This window comes from Bombus vancouverensis, chromosome 12, assembly GCF_051014615.1.
Source record: "Bombus vancouverensis nearcticus chromosome 12, iyBomVanc1_principal, whole genome shotgun sequence".
Lineage (NCBI taxonomy): Eukaryota > Metazoa > Arthropoda > Insecta > Hymenoptera > Apidae > Bombus > Bombus vancouverensis.
Window position 1 is genome coordinate 5277732 of NC_134922.1, and position 23164 is coordinate 5300895.

The 23164-nt window shown below is 39.0% G+C and overlaps 1 protein-coding gene across 1 annotated transcript in view; it reads right to left on the reverse strand.

Moving 5' to 3' along the window:
* Positions 1-11471: 11471 nt before the first annotated feature.
* Positions 11472-23164, reverse strand: part of LOC117160838 (uncharacterized) — a 158289-nt gene continuing 146596 nt past the window's right edge. The window contains exons 5-7 of the mRNA XM_033341872.2: positions 14782-15023; positions 14461-14593; positions 11472-14366 (exon numbers count right to left, since the gene is read on the reverse strand). Of these exons, the coding sequence (XP_033197763.2) occupies positions 13591-14366; positions 14461-14593; positions 14782-15023 (1151 nt within the window). The 3' untranslated portion in view covers positions 11472-13590. The remainder of the gene's footprint in view (positions 14367-14460; positions 14594-14781; positions 15024-23164) is intronic.

The following is a 23164-nucleotide window of genomic DNA, read 5'->3' on the forward strand; positions in this document are numbered from 1 at the left end:
TGCTCTTGAAAGACTTGATCCCGGAGCCGGACGAGAGATGTCCCTGGACGACGACGGATTTAATAAGCGCAACCGATAATCGGGGTATTTACGAGCAGGCCCCAGAAGTCCCTGACTCGAAATTAAATTATTGTCATAATATAGATGGCGGCCGTGAGACGAAGGAGGGGAGCCAGCCTGGCACTTTGTAGAGAACCGGCCTTCGTCCACCATGAACTGGGGGCTGTGTTTTCGTGGGTTAATGCGCAGGCTTTCGAGGCATGAGATTTTACATTGGATTTCTGGTTACGGGGAATTACGAAATTTTAGTATAGAAAGCATCGATATGCATCATGAGTATTATTAGCGAAATTTCGCATGTCACGGGTTGCAACATATCAGTGATAATAAATTACTTGTACGACAGTAATAAGTAGACTGCGGATATTCATGCAAATTCGTATTCTTCTAAATATAATTTACAAAATCGAACTTAGGTAGAAAAATGTTTTATCTATTAAATATCTTAAAGGGCGACTGTACTCTGAATATTTTATATGTTTTTCCATTCTATGCAATTTTGTACCTTCGAGTTCCCTATAAACGCATGAAAGTTCGCGCTCTAGTAATAAATCTGATAATGCACCAAATAAAGGTTTAAACATGAGATTGGATTTTTCAAACGTAAAGGTTAAAGATTTTTCCATTTTAATTTTTAGCGCACGAAAAATTGTGAAATTCTAATGTAGAAAGTATTAAGCGACCCTTTTACGCGATTAATATTATTAGCGATATTTGGTAAGTCGCGGATTATAAGTTACCGGTGCTCACAAATTCTTTGAAATGCCAGTAGTGAGTCTGATAAAACAAGAGAACTTCTGCAAGAGAATTCTTCAAATCGCGAACCGGCTATTCGATGTAAAATTGTTGATTCAAGTTTTTAAAAGATTAGTCGACGAGGCATAAAGCTTCGTTAGTAATCGGCGTCAGTTGAAAACAGTGTTATGTTTTTGCAGTTCGCGTACTGTTTGAACCATTGCGTTATCAATCACTGTGAATGATTAGTACTTGCGCTTGGATAGAGCTCGACTATTGAACCATGACCAGTTTCTGGATATTTATACACCTATCGTCAGCCCATTAATTATTGCGGTCGAGCAGGCCATCGCCAAAGTTGTATTTTAACGTAACTTGCAATAAATATCCTCCATGATAGGTGGGAATTCACTGAAGCGAACAGCGATTAGTTGACACTAAGTAATGTCCCGGCATTTCTTTGGAACACACTGCAGACAGTGCAAACTGGAGACTACGAATTAATCAGAAGACTCCAATATATTGCCAATACCCGCGAAAAATATAAAGGATCACGTATTAGCTATGATTAAAAGTTTAATCACATCTTGCTACCAGTTTTTAACATTTTCCATCTCTAGGGCAAGCTGATCTTGATTTGATTCGTAAATGTAACAGAAAATCGTAAACAAGCCTTGTAAAATACAGCCTCTGACCATGGGAATCAGGATTATTTTTTTATCAAGCAAAATTTACAGTGAAATTGGAAAATTTAGCCTTGTCCTAACTCTACGACCAGAGACTATGCATAAAACATCAGTTACAAGTATAGTCGATGAAAAATTGAGCATAAGCTTGCCTCTGGTCGATTTTCTTGCGCATAATATCCGTGAAACGTCGAAACGAGCGGGAACTGAGGCGGATGGAGCGTTTCCTCGCGCTTCAAAGCAGCGGTACGCAAAGTGCCATTTATCTGGTCGATCCGCAACGTTCAAGTACCGCAATTCCATTTACAGCGTATAACCCGACCCGTGCACCGGGATAAACCGTACAATTTATCCATCGTTTAGAAGGTCTTCTTTCGCCTCCTAGACCGCTCGCTGTCTTCGTTCGTCTCTCGTTCACTCTGTTCTCCCTATTCAGCGTTTATCCCACCCATAAGTCCTGCTATTACAACTGGCGTCGCTTTCCGCGAGATTCGAAAGAACCGAGCTTGAATTCCATCCAGGTAGATGAAGAAATCAAGCGTTAGATCGGACTCGCCTCCACTGGATTATAGTCATAAATATCGTTTATGCCTGGTAAAAGAGCCGCCGAACGAGGCGGTGACAAAACCGAACCGAATCTAATTGCCATTATTCGCGAAACGATTAAGAGCAGTGTTTACTATAAGTCGGATACAAAATGAAAGGAAAGTGAAAGCGCCACTGAACCGTTTTGAGGATCGTTCGCGGATTATCAATGAAAACGCGTATGTGGAATGCGTGCAAAGAGGAAACGAGGTTTGGGCAGCTTACAGTGGAGTAAAGTGAGTTTTAAGAAAGGTATTTGACGATATAGATTAAAAAAAGTTTGGAAAGGCGTAGTCGTTCCGGATATTCCGGATGTAAATTGAAATGGATATAAAGAGTTCTTTTTTCTCCACGATCATCGATAAACTAGCCTGCGTGTACTTACTTTATCTGTACAATAGATATTCCTTTATACGAGGTCCTTCTATTTGAACGAAATTATATTTACTGTCTGGACAAATGAGCTCCTGTCGACTGAATCTACTTAGCTGTACATGAGCTATTATATACACAAAAGATTATAGGTAGTGGAGACAATCACTGAACTCCTACAGTATTCTATGAGCTTCGTATCTCTTAGCAGATTCGTATAAACAAAGTTCTATTATGTTATAGTAATAATATGTTGACAAACTATGATATGTGTTACGAAAATAATAATAAAATTGATTCTTCCAAAGCCCAGAACTAAAACCGACGGAATTAAATCACCAGAAAATTCAAAGGACTCTCTATGCTCACGATTACAAATACACTGGCCTTGTAGTATGGATCGAGAGGGTGAAAGATCGGCTACGACGAGAACATGGAAGATGGACTCCGAAAAAATCTCACTCTTTGTCCTGCAAATGGAGACATTTTCACGCCATTCTCTCGTCCGCCGGGCAATCTTTCCACCGAGGGAAGAGAGACCTTATTTTTTCTCCACCCTCGTGTCTTGAACCGGCTTTTGACCTCTGGTCTCGCGACGCTTCCAACCCTCGTCGGGAGTTACACACTTTCGACGAGTTTATCAGGCTCTCGCGAAAGCCTCCTGTCTATTCTCTGATTCTGATTCCTTCAGGAACAAATCCGCGAGAGCTGACCGCGTTTTCCGGGAATCGAAGGGACACCAAATCGAATTACGTGGATTTACGCCTCGTCCATGGGGACAGTAAGCATCCCTTAAGTCCTTGGCTTCTTTCGTTCGCGCTGAGAAATTTCGTTGACGACGAAGGGTGGTGATTTCGAGAGATAGGTATCTTTGGGATTTCTTGGGATTCGTGTGAAGGTTTCGGGCACGATTCATCTGGTACAAATCACCCGTGGGAGGCGATTTTACCTTTCTTTATTTCAAATTTAGAGTCAGAATTTTATTTTATCTTTTATTACGAGTTTGTAACATTTAATCTTCAATTTCGTTCCTCTGTAATCGTAAAAGTAACTTTGTAACCCCAAAGTTTCTACGTTGAAAGACCTAAAAAAATGAAACTATAGTTAGAAGTGAAATTATAAGTACTTTATTAATACGGTTATGTAAGGAAATAGGATTTAAATAAATATTATATTTCAGCTTACAATATTTCAATACCTTGATTATTACGCCCATACTAATAGAAAGATTCCATATCGTCATATCCAGCGAAGAAGGAAACCGTCACGTCATAATCATAAGTAGTTTTGTACTTTCGAAGTTCTTACACTGAAATACCTGAGAAAAAGCAAAGCTAGAGTTAAAAGTGAAATTACAGGCACTTTATTAATACGGCAGAAATAAGGCAGCCGGCTTTATATTGCAGCTTCTAGATATTCTAACAAGTAATTTATTTTCAATATTTCGTTTATTGCCACTTTGCTTTCAGGAAGATTTCGTATCCTCAAATTCAGCAGAGAATGAACTCGTTAAGTCATAATGATAAGTATTTTTCGTAGTTCCGAAGCCTCTACGTTGAAACACCTGAAAAATGAAGGTAGAGTTAGTATTGCAATTCTACTGTGTTATACTTTTAACGGAGATTTTAATTTCAACCTGAAAACAGTAGAACAGATGATTTACTTTCAATATTTCGTACATCACGTGCATTCTATACATGGTCGCACGTTTAAGTTTCCCACAAATGCGTGATCATTTGTAATTTAATAACCATAACGAAGTTCCGCGTTAAAATTACACACGTTAGAAAATATCACTCTTTGCGCCACTTTCTACAATTTCCAAGTCTACGTATAGCCACGATATCCAAGATTCCACGAGTCTACGTAAGAGACGCGAAATTTCAAAGGAAAATAAGGCGAGCGGTAGACGGAACGTACGATCATCGATAGATCAAAGTGAGCGTGGTGAGGTCGATTGCGGAGGACGCGATGTTCCAGAGCTCATGTATGGAGAACAAGTTGGAGAGATTGGCGGTGGCTGCAGTTGCTATGGCGACAGGACCGTCTAAATCCGCGAAGCACCCTTCCGCCGTGACTGGTCGAGGGGAGGGTGCTGGCACACAGGGGTGACAATGGGGGTGCTAAGCCTGGAGATTTGCAGGGACCACGCCGGTTGGTCGGTTCATTGTTTCAACGCCAGCTCAGTCGGGAAACGTATCACCAGGAGAGCCAAGCTCTCTCCTTCTCTCTTTCCTTCTCTAATTTTTCTTCGCTGTCCCTCTGCCTCCCTTGCTTGGCGCAGCTGAGAAAAAAGTCGTGAAACTTGGGCAGAGACGAACGAGCGACGGTCACGTTGAATATAAATCGCGTCGCTTCAGCTTCTGCTCCGTGGAAACCACTTTCAGCTGAGAAAAATGCCGTTGAATTAAATCGGCCGCTATTAATTTAATGGCCACTTCATTAGAGGCTGCGATAGGAGTATCGGTTTCTCGCGAGCTCGACTTTTTATTCGTTTCTTTCCCCTTTTTTTCTCTCTGTCGCCTCTTTCTTTTTTTTCTCCGTTTTCACTCTCTTCCGATACTTCTTTTTGCGTCGTTTTCCTTTTTCGTTCGTCGGGTATATACGTCTACTTACTTTGTTGCGTGCTCGCGTACGTACATGCACACATTTGCGCGGCGAGAGCGGCGAGAGTATCGATTAACCCGATCCTCCTCGAGCTTGGACTTCTCGTTCGTGATAATTAATGCGGTGATTATTGATTGTGATTTATGCGTACACGCTAACTTTCAATGTTGCCTGGTATGGTACGTGCTTGGCAAATTAATCCTTTTAATGCGATCTGATCCTTTTTTCTGATCCGTATGTAATTTCCTAAAGATTTGGTATCAAAGCAAGTTTCTCGCGAAGGATGTTGTATCACGATACGAACAATTCATCGCCTTTTCCTTGAAATATGACCTTCAAATACGTTACTTCCTTAAAATTGATTTTATTCCACTGTAATTTCTTAAGGGATGCTTCTCGAGGAAAACGTTATTTCACAACATAAAATTTATTTTACACCGATTCACGGAATACTAGTTCGAAGCGGAGGACGGCATGGCGAAACGCGATTCCTTAATGATCGTGAATCGTCGCAAGAGGGTGGCTTGGTAAACGATTCGACGATAAGGGGCGGCGGTGGCGGGCAGAATACCACGATAGTGAAAACAAAACGAGAGAAGACGATAAAAATGTTTCATAGATAGAAAGAGCCCGCGGCTAGCGGCAAGTCGAGCAGTTCGTTCGGTGGAGATTGGCCCAAATGAAATTACCCCTGAAAGGCCGGCACAGACGATCTCCGGACAGAAATAAAAGCCGCGTGCTTTAACCTTTTAATACGTGCAGTTTCGTATGATAAAGATAAGCTTCTTCCGTGTATATTTACGATCGCCATTGATATAATTGCGATGGAGTTACGATCGAGGCCATTTTACGAACATGTAGCAACCGGTAAATTGATTTCCCGTGAAACTGGCGATTCTACTTCTATTTACTGCATAAAGTAATTCAAAGTCGGGAGAATCTGTTTCAAATCATTATTTTAATGCAAAGTAGAACGTTTAGGGCTAGCAAGTAGACAAAGTTTTAATCTTGTATTTAGACAAAAATACCCCACAATTAATTAGATCCGAATTCCTTAAACGACTAAGGAATAGGATATGCTGCAACGCAAGTTAATCAAAAAGAAAAAGCAACAATTTTAAGAACAGCATTCTTACAAAAGATTTTCCATGCCCACAAGATCGCATTAAATCGTAATTAAAAAGTCACTATTAGAAGAAAATATCTGTCTACGAAGCTCACGAACCTCTACGTACAGCACTCGCAAACTATTCTCTCTCCAATTAAACGAATCCGCGATTCCTCCGGTTTTATCGAAAAAGAAAAAAAAAAGAAAAAAACAGTGTATCTCCCATTCACGAGACCCAATATAAACTCGTTTTCTGAACGGTTCCACCGGCCAGCCACGAACCATGCGCAAGAGCCGAGAGAATTGCGTATCTTGGCAAAAAAAATTAGCCGTAAGATAGAAGAAGGGGTGAAAGAGGAAAGAAAGAGGGAAAATCGGAAGGCAGACAGCCTGCGGCCAAAATGGACCATGGTCCGCGTTAGCCAGGAGCCGCTGCCAAATGAAATTATCCCTCGAAAGCACCGACGATCTCGGGGGTTAATTTCACGAAGGGGATGTGTGTTTGTTACAGGCCAACGTCGTGGTATCACTGCTGCCTTGGGCTGACCATAATTTAATACCGGCCGCTAATACATCCCTACCAGCGTCGCTCGTCCCACCGTTAGATAAGAGTTTCACCCCCTCTTTCCTCTCTACCCTCATCAGCAAACGGGAAAAAGGGTGGAACTGCAGTGGCAGCCAGAATTTCGGGTGAAAAGATGCGAGCTGCTTTTTATGGGGTGCGCTTTAGGTGACAAATGAAGCTTGCGAAATGAAGAGATTACTGTGCAGCTGGATTTAAATGGTGGGCGAGGGTGGTTTGGAAAATAAGCTTTCTGAGGACTAGGTGGCACGTTTGGTCGCGAATTTAAGTAGCGTTATAATTTGACGAGTCTTGGCAGAAATTTTGAGTCGCGGATGGTCGGAATGGCTTGTATTAGGATTACGATTATATTTTTAAATCTACTATGTAAAATACGGAATATGAAAAAAAAACAAAGTACGTAATTTTAAATTAGCTAACAAACTTTTGTGTATTAATCGTACACAACTTGATGGTACAATTAAGAGTTGAACAGGATGTAATAGGTCTACCTTTTCGAACATTCTGTCTTCTGCTCGTCGATGTTCGTTAAAGGCTATTTAATAGCACTATTTTCTTTCGTAATCTTTATATAAATAACAATTTTTATTAATCGAAACCATTTTTAACACTAGTAACACCAGAGACTCTCTCTCGATATTCCTTTCAAGTATAATATTCTTACATACCGTGGCAGCTATCTTTTTCTAACGTTAGAACCAATATCAACTGGCGAAACAGAGAGCAAAAGTAAAAAATTGGTAGTTCCATCGAAAACCGTGTTCGTAGATTTTTCGTGGTGAGCGCGAGACTCCGCCAAGGATTTATCGTTTTAATTTCTGACGGGTCGGAAGCAAGAGAAGAAGAAACGAGGATATCTTGGGACCCTGGGGATCCTTGTGGCTCGCGCAGGACCAACTGGAAGCGAGGCAGCCTGAGGTACATTCATCACGAGTTATTAAACAAGCCAACAAAAGGCTTGGGTGACTGGAGGGCGCGCGAAAAAAAGCTGGAAGATAGAATCGGCTAACCAGTACGGTCCGCGATGATAGATGACCGCGAGGATTAAGGCATCCTTGCCGCTCGCTTCCTTCCTGCAGAATTTCTTACCGCTACGATAGCAAGAACGAGGAACAGAGACGATAAGAGTTGCCACACGGCTGCGAGATAACGCGAGGAAAAATTAGTAGAAAATAATTTGGCCGTCGCGTTAACGTTCCTTGATTAAGACGGCCGTCTCTTCCATTCTTTCAAAAGAAAAAGAAATTAAAATGATGCGCGTACTTACTGAGATATACAATGAAAAAATCCAAAATTTAATAAATGATGAGAACAACATAAAAAAATGGAGGATCTAGGTCGTTTTGTTGCATAGAAAAACTAACTATGGAATTAAGATTTTAAATAGTTTTGCGTATTTCTGTGAATTTGAGATATTATTTATGAAGGATATTAGTTTGCTTAATTCTTCTCATTCTTTTATACTTCTTTCATAATGAGTGCTATATCTCAACATGTGTGTACATATGTGATACAAGGAACTATTTATGTTTTATATAATATTGTGCAATGGGATAAAAATTGGTAAATATTGTGCATAATGGGATAAAAATGGAAGATTCTAACTATTGTGTTGTGTATAATTAAAAGGATGAAATAATAAAATGATAATTGCAGACGATGGAAATATATTTTGTTTGAACATTGATATTGCTCCTGGTTTATGTTTTTCACGTTCTCGTGCGTGGACATATTAGAAGGGAGAAAAATCGTTTTTAAAAGCGCACAGTAATATCTATATTGAAAACCAGATCATTATAAATTAGAAATTAATAGAGCAGATCGAGACAGGATTGCTTCCAGCTAATAGTTTCCTTCTTTATTGAAACTGAAATTACCCTGTTATTAATAATAATTAAGCTTGTTGCCTACACTGTAAGAGTAATTAAATTTACTGTTGCTAAATGATTCGCTAATTACTCCGTTAATCAATTTCGAATCAATCAGCACTTCGCTAAAATTTATGCGTCCCTTTTTCCGAAAAATGTTTCTAATACAACATTACATCCTGTAAAACACGATCTTCACTCTAGGGAATGCAATGAAGAGCTTTAAATCTTCTATAACCGCAATCGTTATTTATTCAAAAGAAATATTATCTCAAAAATCTTCTTAATCATCTCAGATTCTGTACATCCATCCTATCTGTGAATTTCACTCCCATCGTGTGTACAACATTAATTAGTAAACTCATAGTTTGCCCTCTAAAAAATATAAATCTGCAAACTTCAAATTTCCTATAATCGCAATTACGTTCCATCTAAACGATTCTATCATCCCCCAAATCTCGCACATATATCCACTTCAACCGTGAATTTTCACCATGTGTACAACATTAATCAGTAAGCTCACAGATTGCGTTCCAGAAGCTATACACCTAAAATCCACAAATTTTCTATAATCTAAGTAGAGAATTCTATCATTACCAAAATTCTCTGAGCCGTCTCAGATCTTCTATATGCACGTCAACCATGAATTTCCACCGTGAGCACGACGTTAATCAGTAAACTCACAGTGCCGTTTCGCGTTCCCGTGTCTGCTCCCGCGCGTAAACACGCTGCTCTTGGCTGATGGTTAACACGATTCCACGCGACACGTTGAAGAGGAGAGGATTCGTGTTGGCGAAAGTTGGCTTGCAACGTGGCTCGCTGACAGACCGTCATCCAGCCTCAACCACACTCCATTCTCGATCCGTTTTACACGGGCAAATCACCCCCTTGCCCTACGAGGCCAGCCCTTTCTACATCCTCCGATCCTCCGCAACAGCAGCCAGCGCCACCCTCTCGTACCTGTAACATCAATTAAAATTCCCGCGGTCGATGAGCCGCTGTTTCGTGCGATCGCCCGCCGTTTTTAATTGGATTAGAGCGAGACGGCTACACGCAGCATCGGGGTCGCGAGGGTGGGTCGAGCGTGTCGAGGGTAGCAGGTTTGTTGCAGGAACGGGGTTGCCTGGAATATTCGGACGTGGCAGGCGAAGGGGTAAGGGACGATTTGGGAAGGTGCAGGTAAATGACAGAGACAATCTACCCACGCGCACCGCCACCCTCCTCGCGTTCCATGGTATTCGTATATGGGGGAGGGGAGAATATCGATTTGCGCGGTTTTGTTAGAAAGGAAAAGCACGGGGAAATTGGAAGACTCGATGCTGTTTGGCTGATCGTTTTCTTTGAATTCAAAAGAACAGAAGGGGTGGGGAACGGTAGATTGTTTTGGAAACGTGTAGGAGGAGGCGAGAGGCGTGAATATCTTTGACAATGCAATAAGTTTAATTGATTTGTTGTTGAAAGTAAAATAAAATTGCGACAGCTTGGTAAAAATGGAAAACGAAGTTTTAAGTTGTTTTACTGATTATCTTTGGGTTCGGAAGGATGAAAGGGACGTTGAGAAGTTTTCTTTCAAAAAATAACATTGGATTGTTCATCGCAGCTTGCTAATTATTTGAGGTGAAATAGAGATAAGAACAACGAACTCGATTAGCCGCGAACTTGCAATTACATAAATGCATACTGCTGTCAGTCGCGAGAACATGTCAACTAGAACGAGAAATGAACATTAAAAAAACGATTTGATCATCGGTCACGCAGGCCTCAATTTCATCCAACAGCGGTCGTAAATTACTCAATTGCCATCTACTTTTCTCGAAAGAAACGTGGTCGACCTCGGGCGACGTAAATCATATTTATCCAATACAAAACAGAAGAAACATGCTGAATCCATTAGTTATTCAATGTTTCCAAATCCCAGACCACTTAATATTCGTATATGGATTAATATACAAAATATTCCGTACTAAAGCAGCGGAGAGAAAAAAGAATGATATTTATTCATTATTTCCGTCAAATATAATTCTCATTCATAAAATTATGACTTTTTCTTTTTTTTTAAATAGCTACGCTCAATTTAGAAATTTTCCATCCTCCATCACTACAGATTAACGACTTATTTCATTTTCTGCTATCGCTTGAGCCTTCCTATATACGTATATTCGAGTTTTCAGTATCAGAACAGACGAATGCCTGGTCAGGATTGTTTGGATGTCGGTCGCCTTCCGCGAGCTACGCTCTCGGGAACGATTAACTATTTTCATGGGGTTTTTTCGGGGCGAACTTTCGGAGGACTGTCGGAATAAATCATCGGGAGAGCGTGCAAAGTGCCGGGGGCGGCTCGTGCATCGTATCTGCATTCGCGCCACGCGGCATTAATTATGTATTCAATAAATTTTAAACGCATCGAAATGAATTCAAATTGCAGATTAATATTAAACGGTGTTGGCTAATTGGCCGGGCAATTATGCGGCGTTAATTAAACATTAGGAGAGAAAGTCTCGCGACATAAGCACGGCCTCTGCCATCTATCGAGAAGCTCACCGACGATGCTTCGCACGGAAATTTCTTGCGGACAGTGCCATCTGAAAGGGTGCCTCGATAATTGTACCAGAGATTCCAGACAACTTTTGGAATGTCTACTTTATCGTTGGACAGTCATCGTTTTTTACTACGTCAGTTTCGTCGGAATTCGTGGATTGTAATTTTTTATTTATTTGTTTGTTTGGAAGGGTAATTTGGAAAGCAGACGGTAGATTATGAGATTTGATGAGTTGGACGTGCAATTTTTTATAGAGATTTATAGTGACATGCGAAACACGAATGCGAATAGTATCAGTATGAGATACTAAAGAGTGTAATTGGGAAAATTTAATAGTTTCAGTTGATACATTTTTTCGTACAAATTTGTGTTTTATGTCACATAATTCTTATCGTTTAAAAAGGTATTGAAAACGCTAGGATTTAGTTCATAAACATTTTCATGATCGATAGTAAAATGGTAATCCGCTTGGTTAAAACGTTTGTGATGATTTTAGTACAGAGATAATTTGATATATAATATTCAACACGTATAACAAGTAGGAAAATATTGCAAACGATAATAAAATGATATAAAAGAGATACGGAAATCTAACAGCTTAGAGAAATGTACGAGTAGCAGGAAATACAATATTACGTATACATACACATTATAAATACACATACAGATAAAATTCATAGCTGTTGCTAGTCAAAAGATTTCCAAAGTGAAGTGACTGAATAATTCAACAATGCAGAAACGGTTTTTATTACGAATAATCTTGAATAAATCACGACGACAAGATTACGTACAATTTTATTCGAATGGGTTGGGTAAGGAAACAACGCGTTTAGAAAAAAAAAAAAACGTTTTATTACACTTACCTACGATCTGTATACGTGAATATACGTAAGTCACGACGTTACATACACAACAACGTACGATCCTGCTCGAGGGTGAAATTTTTAACGGGATCTTTGAGATGTTCAAAATATTCTCAACCCTTGCGTAGAGCACCCCGCGAGGAAATAGGAAGGAAGTTTAAATCACGATTTCGTGTCGGATTGGATTAAAAACATTTCTTCGTGTTATTGATATGTCCAAGATTGGCGAACGCAATGAAAGACTTTGCCATAGATGAATAACGATCAAGGGAAACGATTATTTAAATAATAGACAGCTAAGCGAACGATGGTACATCGTATGATGTAGTAGTAAGAAAATGTTTTGTACTCTAATCCATTTATTCCTTTTTCCCCGTATAATAATATTTATTGTGCTTCATGTCGATGATCCGTTCCTATGGTAAAATCTTTTCCACGATTCGTCAAACGATCGTTTTCTCGAATTATCGCTCGTAACTCACGGCATTCCCTCTTTTCCCGAAAATAGCCAAGCGAGTTTACGCCCGATTGAGTATTCGTGACCATATCACGATCACCGAGTTATATGTTACAGCATATCGACTACATTAATATTCTTCTTCGACTTATAGCTCCATTCCATTGGTTATGCAGCTTGAGAACGCGATTACGTGATTAGTTGAGGATAAATTTAACGGCGAGTTGCGAGTTCCCATGTCTCTTGATCTACTTTCCATGCGAATCATGGTCGACACTATCGGTTGCTTCACTTATAAAACGATAACTGGAGGAAAGGTTTATGCACCGATGGAATTTGCGATAATAAATGCGTTGAAACTATCTCTCACTCCAGAGTAAAATTATTAAGCGGATCAAACGACTGGCAACCCTGTACCTCTGTCATTCCTCCTGCATCGACACGCAAAGTACGATCGACTAGATTTTATAGTGGCAAAGAGATCACGGCCCAAGTAGAAGGCATAAATTACCCAGTAAAATCGAGCCTATACATTAATCCTTTTAAAGATACGTTGCTTATGCCACTTAACGCTACGCTTAGTTTATGCACGCTACCACAAATCTTGTTTTCTCTTTATTTTATCGATTAACATGTCGGCTGTTATAATGACTATGTGACACGTCGCTTGAGTAGTTACGAAACGTTAGAAAAATTCGTTTCGAGTTATTCTTTCGCAGAAAAGGAGCTCAATGTCAACCTTATTATTGATATTGTATATACAAGTTCTTTTCTCATTAGTCTGCATCTAATCTCTTAAGTAGTTTGCACCTTATTCACAAAAGAATCTTCAGCTTCCAGTTTATCATTCGACGACGAATCACAGGGAACTATACGATCAGCTGTGGATACTATTCACTCACATGATAACCATATTTTTGTCAATATCCACTTTATCAACTATAGATACGACCAAGATCTGTGCATATCCCTCGATAATACAGATTTCTTTCACGAGAGTTGTCAAAGTAATTCCTCCGACGAAATAGGTTGCACGCCACTGATTCCTCTTCAGTTTGTAATATAGAGGCTTAAAGTGGCGTTTCCTCCTCTTGCAGTTACCTGGGCGTCGGAGGAGGTGGTGGTGGTCATACGGCGCTACCTGTGTAGAAACCTGTTTTACCAGCCATGCCAGGTCCTCGTTTCCTCTTCTCACACTCCATCGTGCTAAATGTATTTTGGGCGATCTGCGACTTTCTCTTCGGGTTCTGCAGCGTCATACTTCTCTGACTCGAATTCGAACTAGAACTAGTTCCTGGCTCGGATACCCTTAAAATCCCAGAATGTATCGTGCCAAAATTCTGATAAATATATTGGGACTGAATAGCCGAGACAGACGTGTTCTGATTTTTTAGAGTGATGGGCACTGTCTGCCCTGCTAAACTATTGTATCGCGTATCGTACCCGAACGGAGTGTCCAACAACGATTCGTTTTTCTCTCCATACCCACTGAGTCTGGAATCGAGGAGACCTTCCTTTTCGGTAAAGCCACTCAATCTCGAGTCCACCACGTTTTGTTCAGTGGTTTTAGGAGAAAATTCGGAGTATCGTGGCTCTTGGCCAACAGAATGTTCTTTATTCTCTGTGAAAGCTATCATATTCTGTCGCGAATCAGACAGAATTCTAGAATCGATTAAACCTTCTTTATCGGCAAAACCGCTTAATCGTGAATCGATAACGCTAGCTTCTGACTTATCCCCGAAGGTATATCGGGGATCGCTACTTTTTGCATCCGGATACGCTGGTAAGACGTGAGATAGATCTGCCTTATCGACATAGCTGATAGCTTGCGGGTTCGAAGCACAGATATCCGGGGCTGTTTTGCATAACAGAGATGTTCCTTCCTCGGGAGCTCTCTGGGATGCTGAAAATGTGATAAATTATCAATTTTTATTAATAATTTGTCCATTAATTTACTTTAAGCTAGATAAAGTACGTAATAGAATAAGTAGAAGTACTTTTCGAGGGCTGCCCAAATCCTCGAGCCTGTGGAGGTCCAGGCGATTTCTGGTGAGCTCTGACTAAGTACTCTGAACTTAGTCCTCTCTGTTCCCGTAATTTTCTCTCAGCACCAGGCACCATGACTCTCACCTTGAAAAATCAAAGTAATAATAAGGTCCAACCAGAATTCAAAATGTAATTAGTTACAACACTCGATATATCAGAATGTTTATTTATATTCAAATCGAAAACAATTCTTTCTTTTTTCAAACAATTTCTGTATCAACTATATTTCATCCTTGTATGATATCCATAAAAAGCGATTATTACGACCGTACCATTTCTTCCACTGTAGAGAAACGAGCCATATACCCGGACATAGTTAACACAGCGGCAACTTCCGCGAGAATCAAAGCCAGCCCTGACAACTGAAGGCACCAACCATACTGATACTGTGGCAGACCGTTGTCATCAGCTTGCATGGTGGATGTAGAGGGCAGACTGTACTTTCCCGGTAATTCCAATGATGCATCTGATAAAGCAGATGCTAGGACTATCAGGCCACCACCTAACGAGAGTCCTGGAACACAAATGAAATTATTACTTGGCTTACATCCTAATGTCTTGAATATTTATGGTTTTCCGGCGGAATCGGTTCGACATTCGTGATTTACCATCGAAACTATGCTCGGTGTACTGTTCACCGGAATCGAGCCAACTTGATAAACTCCGTTGGATAATATGTAAACTTTCGTAACAGCCAGATCTTTATCATGGTCTAGATGTTTTTGAATTCAGTGCATTTTCAAGTTAAATCATTCGTATCTTGTGTTACCGCTCTGTGGAAGATTTGAAACTTCAATATTTATGAAGGGTTACTGTCTTCAAATGTTTTATACTTTCTATTTTCTACTATTCTTTCGCCAACCTAACAAACTTTCTACGATAGTTTCTGGAAATTTCACATTTCTAATCTCTTTATTCAAATTTTCTAAGATGTATTGTTTAACTATCGATGACTACAGTGTGTATTTTGTACCAGAGAAACGAAACTAAGAAGCGTGTAAAAAGAAATACAAATTTGTATCTATATATATATATTTATAAATAAATCTCTGAAATCTCTAAAAATGTAGCGACGCGAGTTCTATGGAATGCATCAGAAATCTTCGTTTTAACATAGATAGCCATAGCTAAAACATTAAGCCGAGAAAAGTAAGTAAGACGGAGTTTATTAATAACGCAGAAGGGGTTGTCGTGGATTAAGGCAGGTGAAAAGTTGAGAAACTGATCCAAGTTGCCGGCAGACCAAGTTCCTAGGCTTCAATCTTCCCTTTTATTATCGTTCGATCGCTCGTATCTCTTTAAGCCCGGCCAACAGCGTTATTGCATTCTCGTAAATACGCTAGCATTACAGTGGTAATGCGAGACGAATGGAGCCATTAAAATTGATCGTTCCATAAAGCTTGTCGCGTTTTCTGCGTCCTTAACTGTGCCTTTCGGCTGAATAAACGGCCCCACTAACAGTAATTGAGGTCTAACATTGCTCTGCACTCTTCCTGACCAACAATTAGATTCAACGTTTCAATGAAAAGAAAAACACAACAATCCGTGAAACCATTCGCTCCAAATACATAATCTTACTTTTTGAAACTAAGTAATTGAATAAACGAATTCTAGCAATGTGCTGACCTATTCTGTAAAAAAAGTTAAATTGATCTGTCGCAATTAAAAGAAGAAAATATTTTTCGTCGCGCACTCTTCGTTCGAAACGAAAATTTTCTCTTCGTCAAAAACGAGTACCCTTATCCTTCCGAAGCTCCCTCTGTCCTTCTTTGAACATATCAAAAAGGCCGTGTTGGCCGCGTTTACTTTTTATCTACAGCGTATCTTACCACGCGTAAAGCGCGCCGCATAAAAATTTGCATACGCGTAAAACGAACGAGGCAAGCTTGGTGCCATTTCCTCGACAGTCGATTCAATTCCAGTCGCACCCAGCCACCGTCAACGGGACATTGTTATGACGGGATAAGCCCTGCCGTTATTGCATTCTTAACGACAGATAGTCGGCCCGCGTCACGGCGACCTGGATTATCTCTGAAACGCGCGAGCTACGTTCTCTGAGTCTTCTTTTCAGATCGTTTTTGAGAGACTTCATCTGCTTGTCGTGTCCATTTTGCTTCTATTTCACGAGGATACGGTGTTGTTAAGTCATTCCATAAAAAAGTTCCCTCTTTATTTTATCTCCTTTAAGTTCGTTCTTGGAAACCTTATCATATATATGCTTATTACCTTTCTGTTTTACAGAGTTACAGACCTCCGATTTAATGCTATTAATATCGTTGAGGAAATTGTTCTACATTATTGTCAGAATTATTCCGTTGAACTAGATTATTTATTGTTCGTGAATATAGTTGGCGTGAAATATGCGCCTTTTATTCAGAAATGTTAACAAAATACATATATATAGAGCACAGCAAAGTTATATTAACACCTAAATGGGAAACTGCACGTTATTTAGCAAATTGAATAACTTTAGCTAATATAAATCGTCATTTTCGACGGGGAAGGTAAACGCATCTCTGTGGAATATCTTCGATAATTCATTAACGTGATTTATATCTGCATTCAAAATATTACACAATTAATACGACTCATGTGTGATGTGACGTATGAAATTCAGGAGAATTCAAATGAACGTGACAAAGTTCGAAAATCATCCGAGATTTCTTAAGATTCTCGGTCTTTTTGCTTCCTTGCTACAAAAGAGCAATAATCGGTGCACAAGGCAGTCATAGATTTCAAACTCGCTTGGAGATTAATTTCAATAATTGATTACTGCTTCAGCTTGTTAAATTGCAGTGGGCATAAAAAGCATGCATATTTCATTTGCGCGTCTCAGTTGAACGCTGAAAATGTGTCTGGATGAATTTAAATTTCAATTAACGCTGCCATACGTTTTACAATCGGACGTACGTCGTTTTGGGGGCAAAGTTTATGCTCCGTTTCGATTCGGGGCACGTATCCGCGTCCTCTCTGAACATGAACACGCGGAACGCACGCACGCCTTGTCACAAAGGTGATTTAAAATTTGAAAATAGATAGCGATCGGAATCAGCTAATCCCGTTGGTTATTTATTACCTTAAATCAATAACATCTACATTGAAATATGTATTCAGAGGGACAAACATCGAATTTGTAATTTATCTGGCAGTAAAGCTTACTTTTTCTAAATTTTTGTACTCTGAAATATACTATGAGTAATTTTAGCTGAGAAGGATTTCGCTTTTATAAAAGTTATTGAAATGTTAACGCTAACGAGAGCTATCACACTCGTTAAAATGGATTCTTCGTTTTTAATCTCTAAGCTTTCTTTTTTATTATATTTTGTCTATTTATTTATTTTCATCGTTAAAAAATTTTAAAGTAACAACACTAAACGCTGGAACTACCAAACCCGTCGAAATGATCGTTTTCAGATTATTTTTTACGATTACTACAAAGATGCTGATATTTTTTGCCCAAATTAATATTGAATTTCATTTATATAGACAGATAATTCGATATTAATATATTTTAATTAATATCATTTGAATTATGCTTACTGATTTATATGTGGAATATCTAGATACATATTATACGTCGACAGTTCTAGTGTTAAATGAAAGAACCTTGCACTTCTTTATTTTTTAAAAGATTCTTAATTATTCGAAGGGAAGAATCTAGGTGAATAGGTTTTTTTCTAGATCATCCGAACGTAGCTGAATCGCCCCAGAGAATCCACACGTGATCCAGCATTTCACACGTATTTTACCCTGGCACGTACAAAAACCTGTTCCCCCGTATCGACGAATCGAATTTCTATACGCAGAGGGGTTTAATTAGCGCGCTGCTTGTCAGCCGCTACGTTCCCTCATTCACCGATTTCATTTGCAAGTATGCCAGGCTAGACGCTGTTTATCAATTAGCCCTAGTTAGCAGGCACGACCCAATTTCACGCGTCTTCAGAAACAAGCTCCGACAGATGTGAAATAATTATGCGAGGAAAGGCCGTGGTACAAGTTTAAGGTTCGTTAAGGGCTGTGAAAGGGATCTTTGTTGAATTTGGGTTAATCCTAATTTGCCTGACTAATTACACTTGGATTTGATTCTTTTAGATTTCCGAAATTGAATTTCTTGAAATAGCACCACAACATTTGCAACAGATAGTGGCTACGTCCAACAAAGTAATTCTGTCGTTTTGTCGATCAACTTCGTTAAAGGTATAAAGCTACACACACTTTATTCTCGTTATACGATATTCCTCTTATACGATGTGATTGATAACAATTCCAAAAGATGAAATCAATATTAGTAAAAATTTACATTCATCAGTCACGAACGAATACGCTTGACGTATTCATCCAGATTCCTCTGAAGTTTCCTCGGGAAAAAAAGGAAGTTTGCAATTGTAATTGACACAGACAGATGACGAAGATTGTATCAGTATGGGAGTAGTATCGCGGAAATAAATCGGGGCTCGTGAATCATATCAGCAAACGAAAGTTCGCGGACAGTCGTCATCAGAACGTCGACGAGTTTGGAATATTCAATCGAGAGTCGTCTTCAATTTCCCCGTTGACTCGATTCCGCTACGCTTTGTTCCCGGACGACTCAACCCATTGCTCAATTAATTAGCAGTAATTGCAATTTAGTCGTGAAACGTTGGATTCGACGAAGTGAACTCGACGTTTCCATTGACGCAATATGAACGTGGCATTCGGACTCTGTTCAAAAGTAAACGTACAGGATCCTCGTGCTTATCAGAGTTAATCCTGGCCGAATGTTGAATGGAAATTAAGCAGAATTAGAGGTTACCCACTAATCCTTTGGACCTCCCGCTTTAGAAAATTTCGCAGAAGTCGTGTAAGCCTTAATTATATAATTTATCAACATGTATTATGTATTATGTATTTTGTAGAAATACCAAATTAGAGATGAGACTTTCAATGTACGAGTCTCAAATAAAATAGTCAAAGCTATACGTAATACATTTCGTGATTAAATGGTACTTCTCTCTCTCTCTCAATTTGCGATTGATTGAATCCTTAACTAATCCAACTGTAAGATTAGGTTCCAACGATTGGGACACTTTGTTATTCGAGAACTTTTTATTTTTCCTATAAATCTTAGGATTCTTACCTGTTTCCATTCAGAAACTTCTGCGATGGCATCCTTCGTTCAAATAATCTCAATCATTCGAAATACTCTTCCTTTATACTCCTGGATTCTAAACCAAGTACACATCATTCGCACGTCTATCGATCTGTTTCTAAACATTCTTCACTCGCTGAACAAAATTCCATCACTCTCACACTTCGAGGAAATTTAAGAATCGTGTTTCTTAGTAGATTCTCTTCCCTTGGTATACCAATCGTTTGCACGTTCCGTGAATTTCCGAAGGATAGAAATTTTGACCGATTTACAAGTCGTAGGATGGAATAATCGTGTGAAAATATTCTGCAGAGCCATCAAGTTTTGAACGGGTAACTGTACAATTCTGACAGTCAATGAACGTCAGTAAAAGCATGAACGACGCTCAATCGACAGACACGTCTGCTCTCGTTTATTGTCTATTATCTCCCGTGTCGTGGAATATCTTTTATCCTGCAAAGGAATTGGAGAACAAGTTGGTCTGACATATTTCCACAAACGTACGTATCTGCGTTTGATACTATTCATGAAGAAAATAAAAAGAAACATATTTTAATAATCTTTCATATGAATTTTATGCCGTACACGCAGGTATATTACATATTTTTAATAATATGTTATATTCTGGACGTTATCTGCTACTATATAAATATTTTTTACGAAGTGGTTCAACTGCAGCATTCAAGTTCAGCTGAGTATGATCATCCCAGGAAAGATTTATACATCATGGTTATCGTTATTGCCATCGGCTGGAAAATAAACAAAATACTTAACGCCGAGAGCGCTTCAGCGATGGCGAATCGCAGAGAGTCGGGCGCAGTAGTAGCGGACTGCACGAGTCAGCCATAAGAATTCCGAAGACCAGCGCTCTGTTAGGTCTTGGTTAGATACGAGCTCCGAATATAAGCTCTTCCTCTCTATCTGTAAGTTTGTAGATAACAGATAGAGAATATTAACCACTAAACATGCCTGTATTCAGCAGAGAGTTTCCTCTGAAAATTTCGAAGAAAATAAGAAAAAGCGTAAGAGGAAACAATACAATGTGCCTAATATTATGAAGTAAAACTATGGTTTCCTTTATATAAATTGATGAATATGTCGACGAGAAGGATTCTAAGAACTATCTTAAGTTCTAGTAAAGACTATTGCGTAGTTATGCGATGGATTTTTGTGAGCGTGTTATTGAAAAGTTCGTTGGAGAAGTCGTAGAGAATGATTTCACTATTAGTAATGTCTCCGAAACTTGTTGCTGTCACAGAAGTTGCTCGAGTAACGAGCGACCATTTTTCCTTTGACTTTCCTTCTTTATTTTCTCTAGTGTTTGGCGTCTAAGAAACTTCCAGATAAGCTCGAAATTCATCGAGGTAAATGTAAGATATCGGTCGTACTCTTAGAAAGCTCAAATCGATTGAAATTAAGGAAAATGACGTGTAAAAATAGTAGTGATAATTATATCAATTTTTCTGTTATCACGCATTTTGCAGTTGTGGGTACGAGAAGTTATCGTAGTTTGATCGTTTAATGCGTTATGTGACATATCGATTTCCAAAGGTTTCATCCAACGTAGGTTAATCCTGTCTAGGATCATTCAGCTGGTAACGAGCATTCAGTGAAAAATTTATCATTCTACCAATACAGAAGTTTCGTGTTTCAATTTTTACAATGGCAGTTTTTAAAACATCATTTATTTATCGTAAATTACAAAAACATTAGATCGTTCTTGTTCGACGTTAATTTTGCAATAGCTTCTATTTCAATACAAAAATTACTATTTTATTCATTTCGCCCATAGAGATTATATATACTATCCTAAAATTAATCTATTCCGAAGTTTTTTAATTTTCTGCATCCACGGTATTAAAGTAACATTTTCAAACACTTTAGCCTTTGTACAATGCAAATACTCTCTTTATGAATACATTTTTGATGCGAAGTGACGACAGAGCCAGAGATAATCTTGTAAGACGCTGGCTGGAACAGGGAAACAGGAACAGAAATTTCCTTCTAAGACAAAATGCAGCTGCTGGCACCTCCTGTCTACCTTCTCGTATCCACTCCAGGTGGAACGTAACATGCATGTACCTTGTGTTCACCAGCGTGAAGCATCGCCGGTCCCTGGAAAGTAGCTTGCATCAAAGTTGACAAACTTGATTCACGGAACTTGAGGAAAAGCTTCAACAGTCTCTGCTTCAGCTCGCGTAATTTAAACTAGTCAAACTGTGTTCTTGCTAATTTAAAAGATAATATAGATTAAACTGGAATTCGGTAGGAAGTAATCACGTACTTTCATGTTTGATCAAAGAAAGAAACTCCCCACGTGTTTTTAAAGAGTGCAGTTTTAAAAATGTATACGCGGCTATATTATAGACTGTGTATTAAAATTAATGGAAATCTTTTTTTATTTTTATAATTCGCGAATGGTAGGAAATGTACCATGACAATATATGTAAATACCATTATTTTCCTATTGCAGATCTTTTCTTCCATTTTTTGAACCGCTATAGCCAAAGTCACATTAATTAAGAGTCTTTTGGTTTTTTTTATTTGGTTCGAACAAATTATAGAGCTACGTATAGAAGAGTTGTCGTAACAGACAACCAATTCGAGAGCACTTACAAGAGAAACAAACGTAGTTAGATATTACTTTAGAAGGAGAACTCGGTCTCTTGAGTCATTTCTTCTCAAACACCGCCGCTGTCGTGCAATAGAACAGGGAAATAAGATTCGAGAGGTAAGAAATCCTCTAAGGACTTGCGAACTTTTGATTACGTCGGATCTTGTTTCCACAAGATCAAATGATTTTCTTGAAAACATCATTAAAAATACTGCTCCCTCTGTATCCAATTTTCCAGTATCTAAACCTCGTATCATATCAGACAACTGCTCTGTAATAATCAAATTCGCGAAAATAATTAAGCTAAATTTGTTACTCTAAAAATGTTTATCAAAGACTACGATTAATTTCTCTAAAAATATTATTGCAATTTTTAATAATTTTCTCAGTCGTACTAAAGTATGCCATAATATTATACATTACGTTTAATAATAAATGTAACTGCAAAATTAAGAATATTTCTCTTTATTCGATTAGAGTAAATTCGTCTCTTAAGAGTCTTCAAAAAAGAAATTATACCAGAAAATTCAGCATTTCCTGTCGCTATTTCCGTCTCCGATCAAAGAAAGTTTACTAAAAACACACATAGCACTCGTCAAGAATTTCAGCATCCAACCGGAATCCTCGACGAGCTCCCGAACTGCACATGTTGAAAAAGATCGGCTCTGCAAAAATTCCCCTCTGACAATCGTTTACGTGTAGGGAAATGTCGAAAACGACGGGGTTTAATTTGTGGAGATTATAAGAGTCACTTCGGCAACGATTTTGTAGATCCCGAGGGAATCGCGAATTTCTTGGACGGCCAGGAGTATTTCGGCCAACTATTCACTCCGTTGAGTATTCCAGCACGGTTCCAGCGCATAAATTTCAAGCGTGCCTGCGATGCTTTATGCCGGCAGGATTAAATAACTTG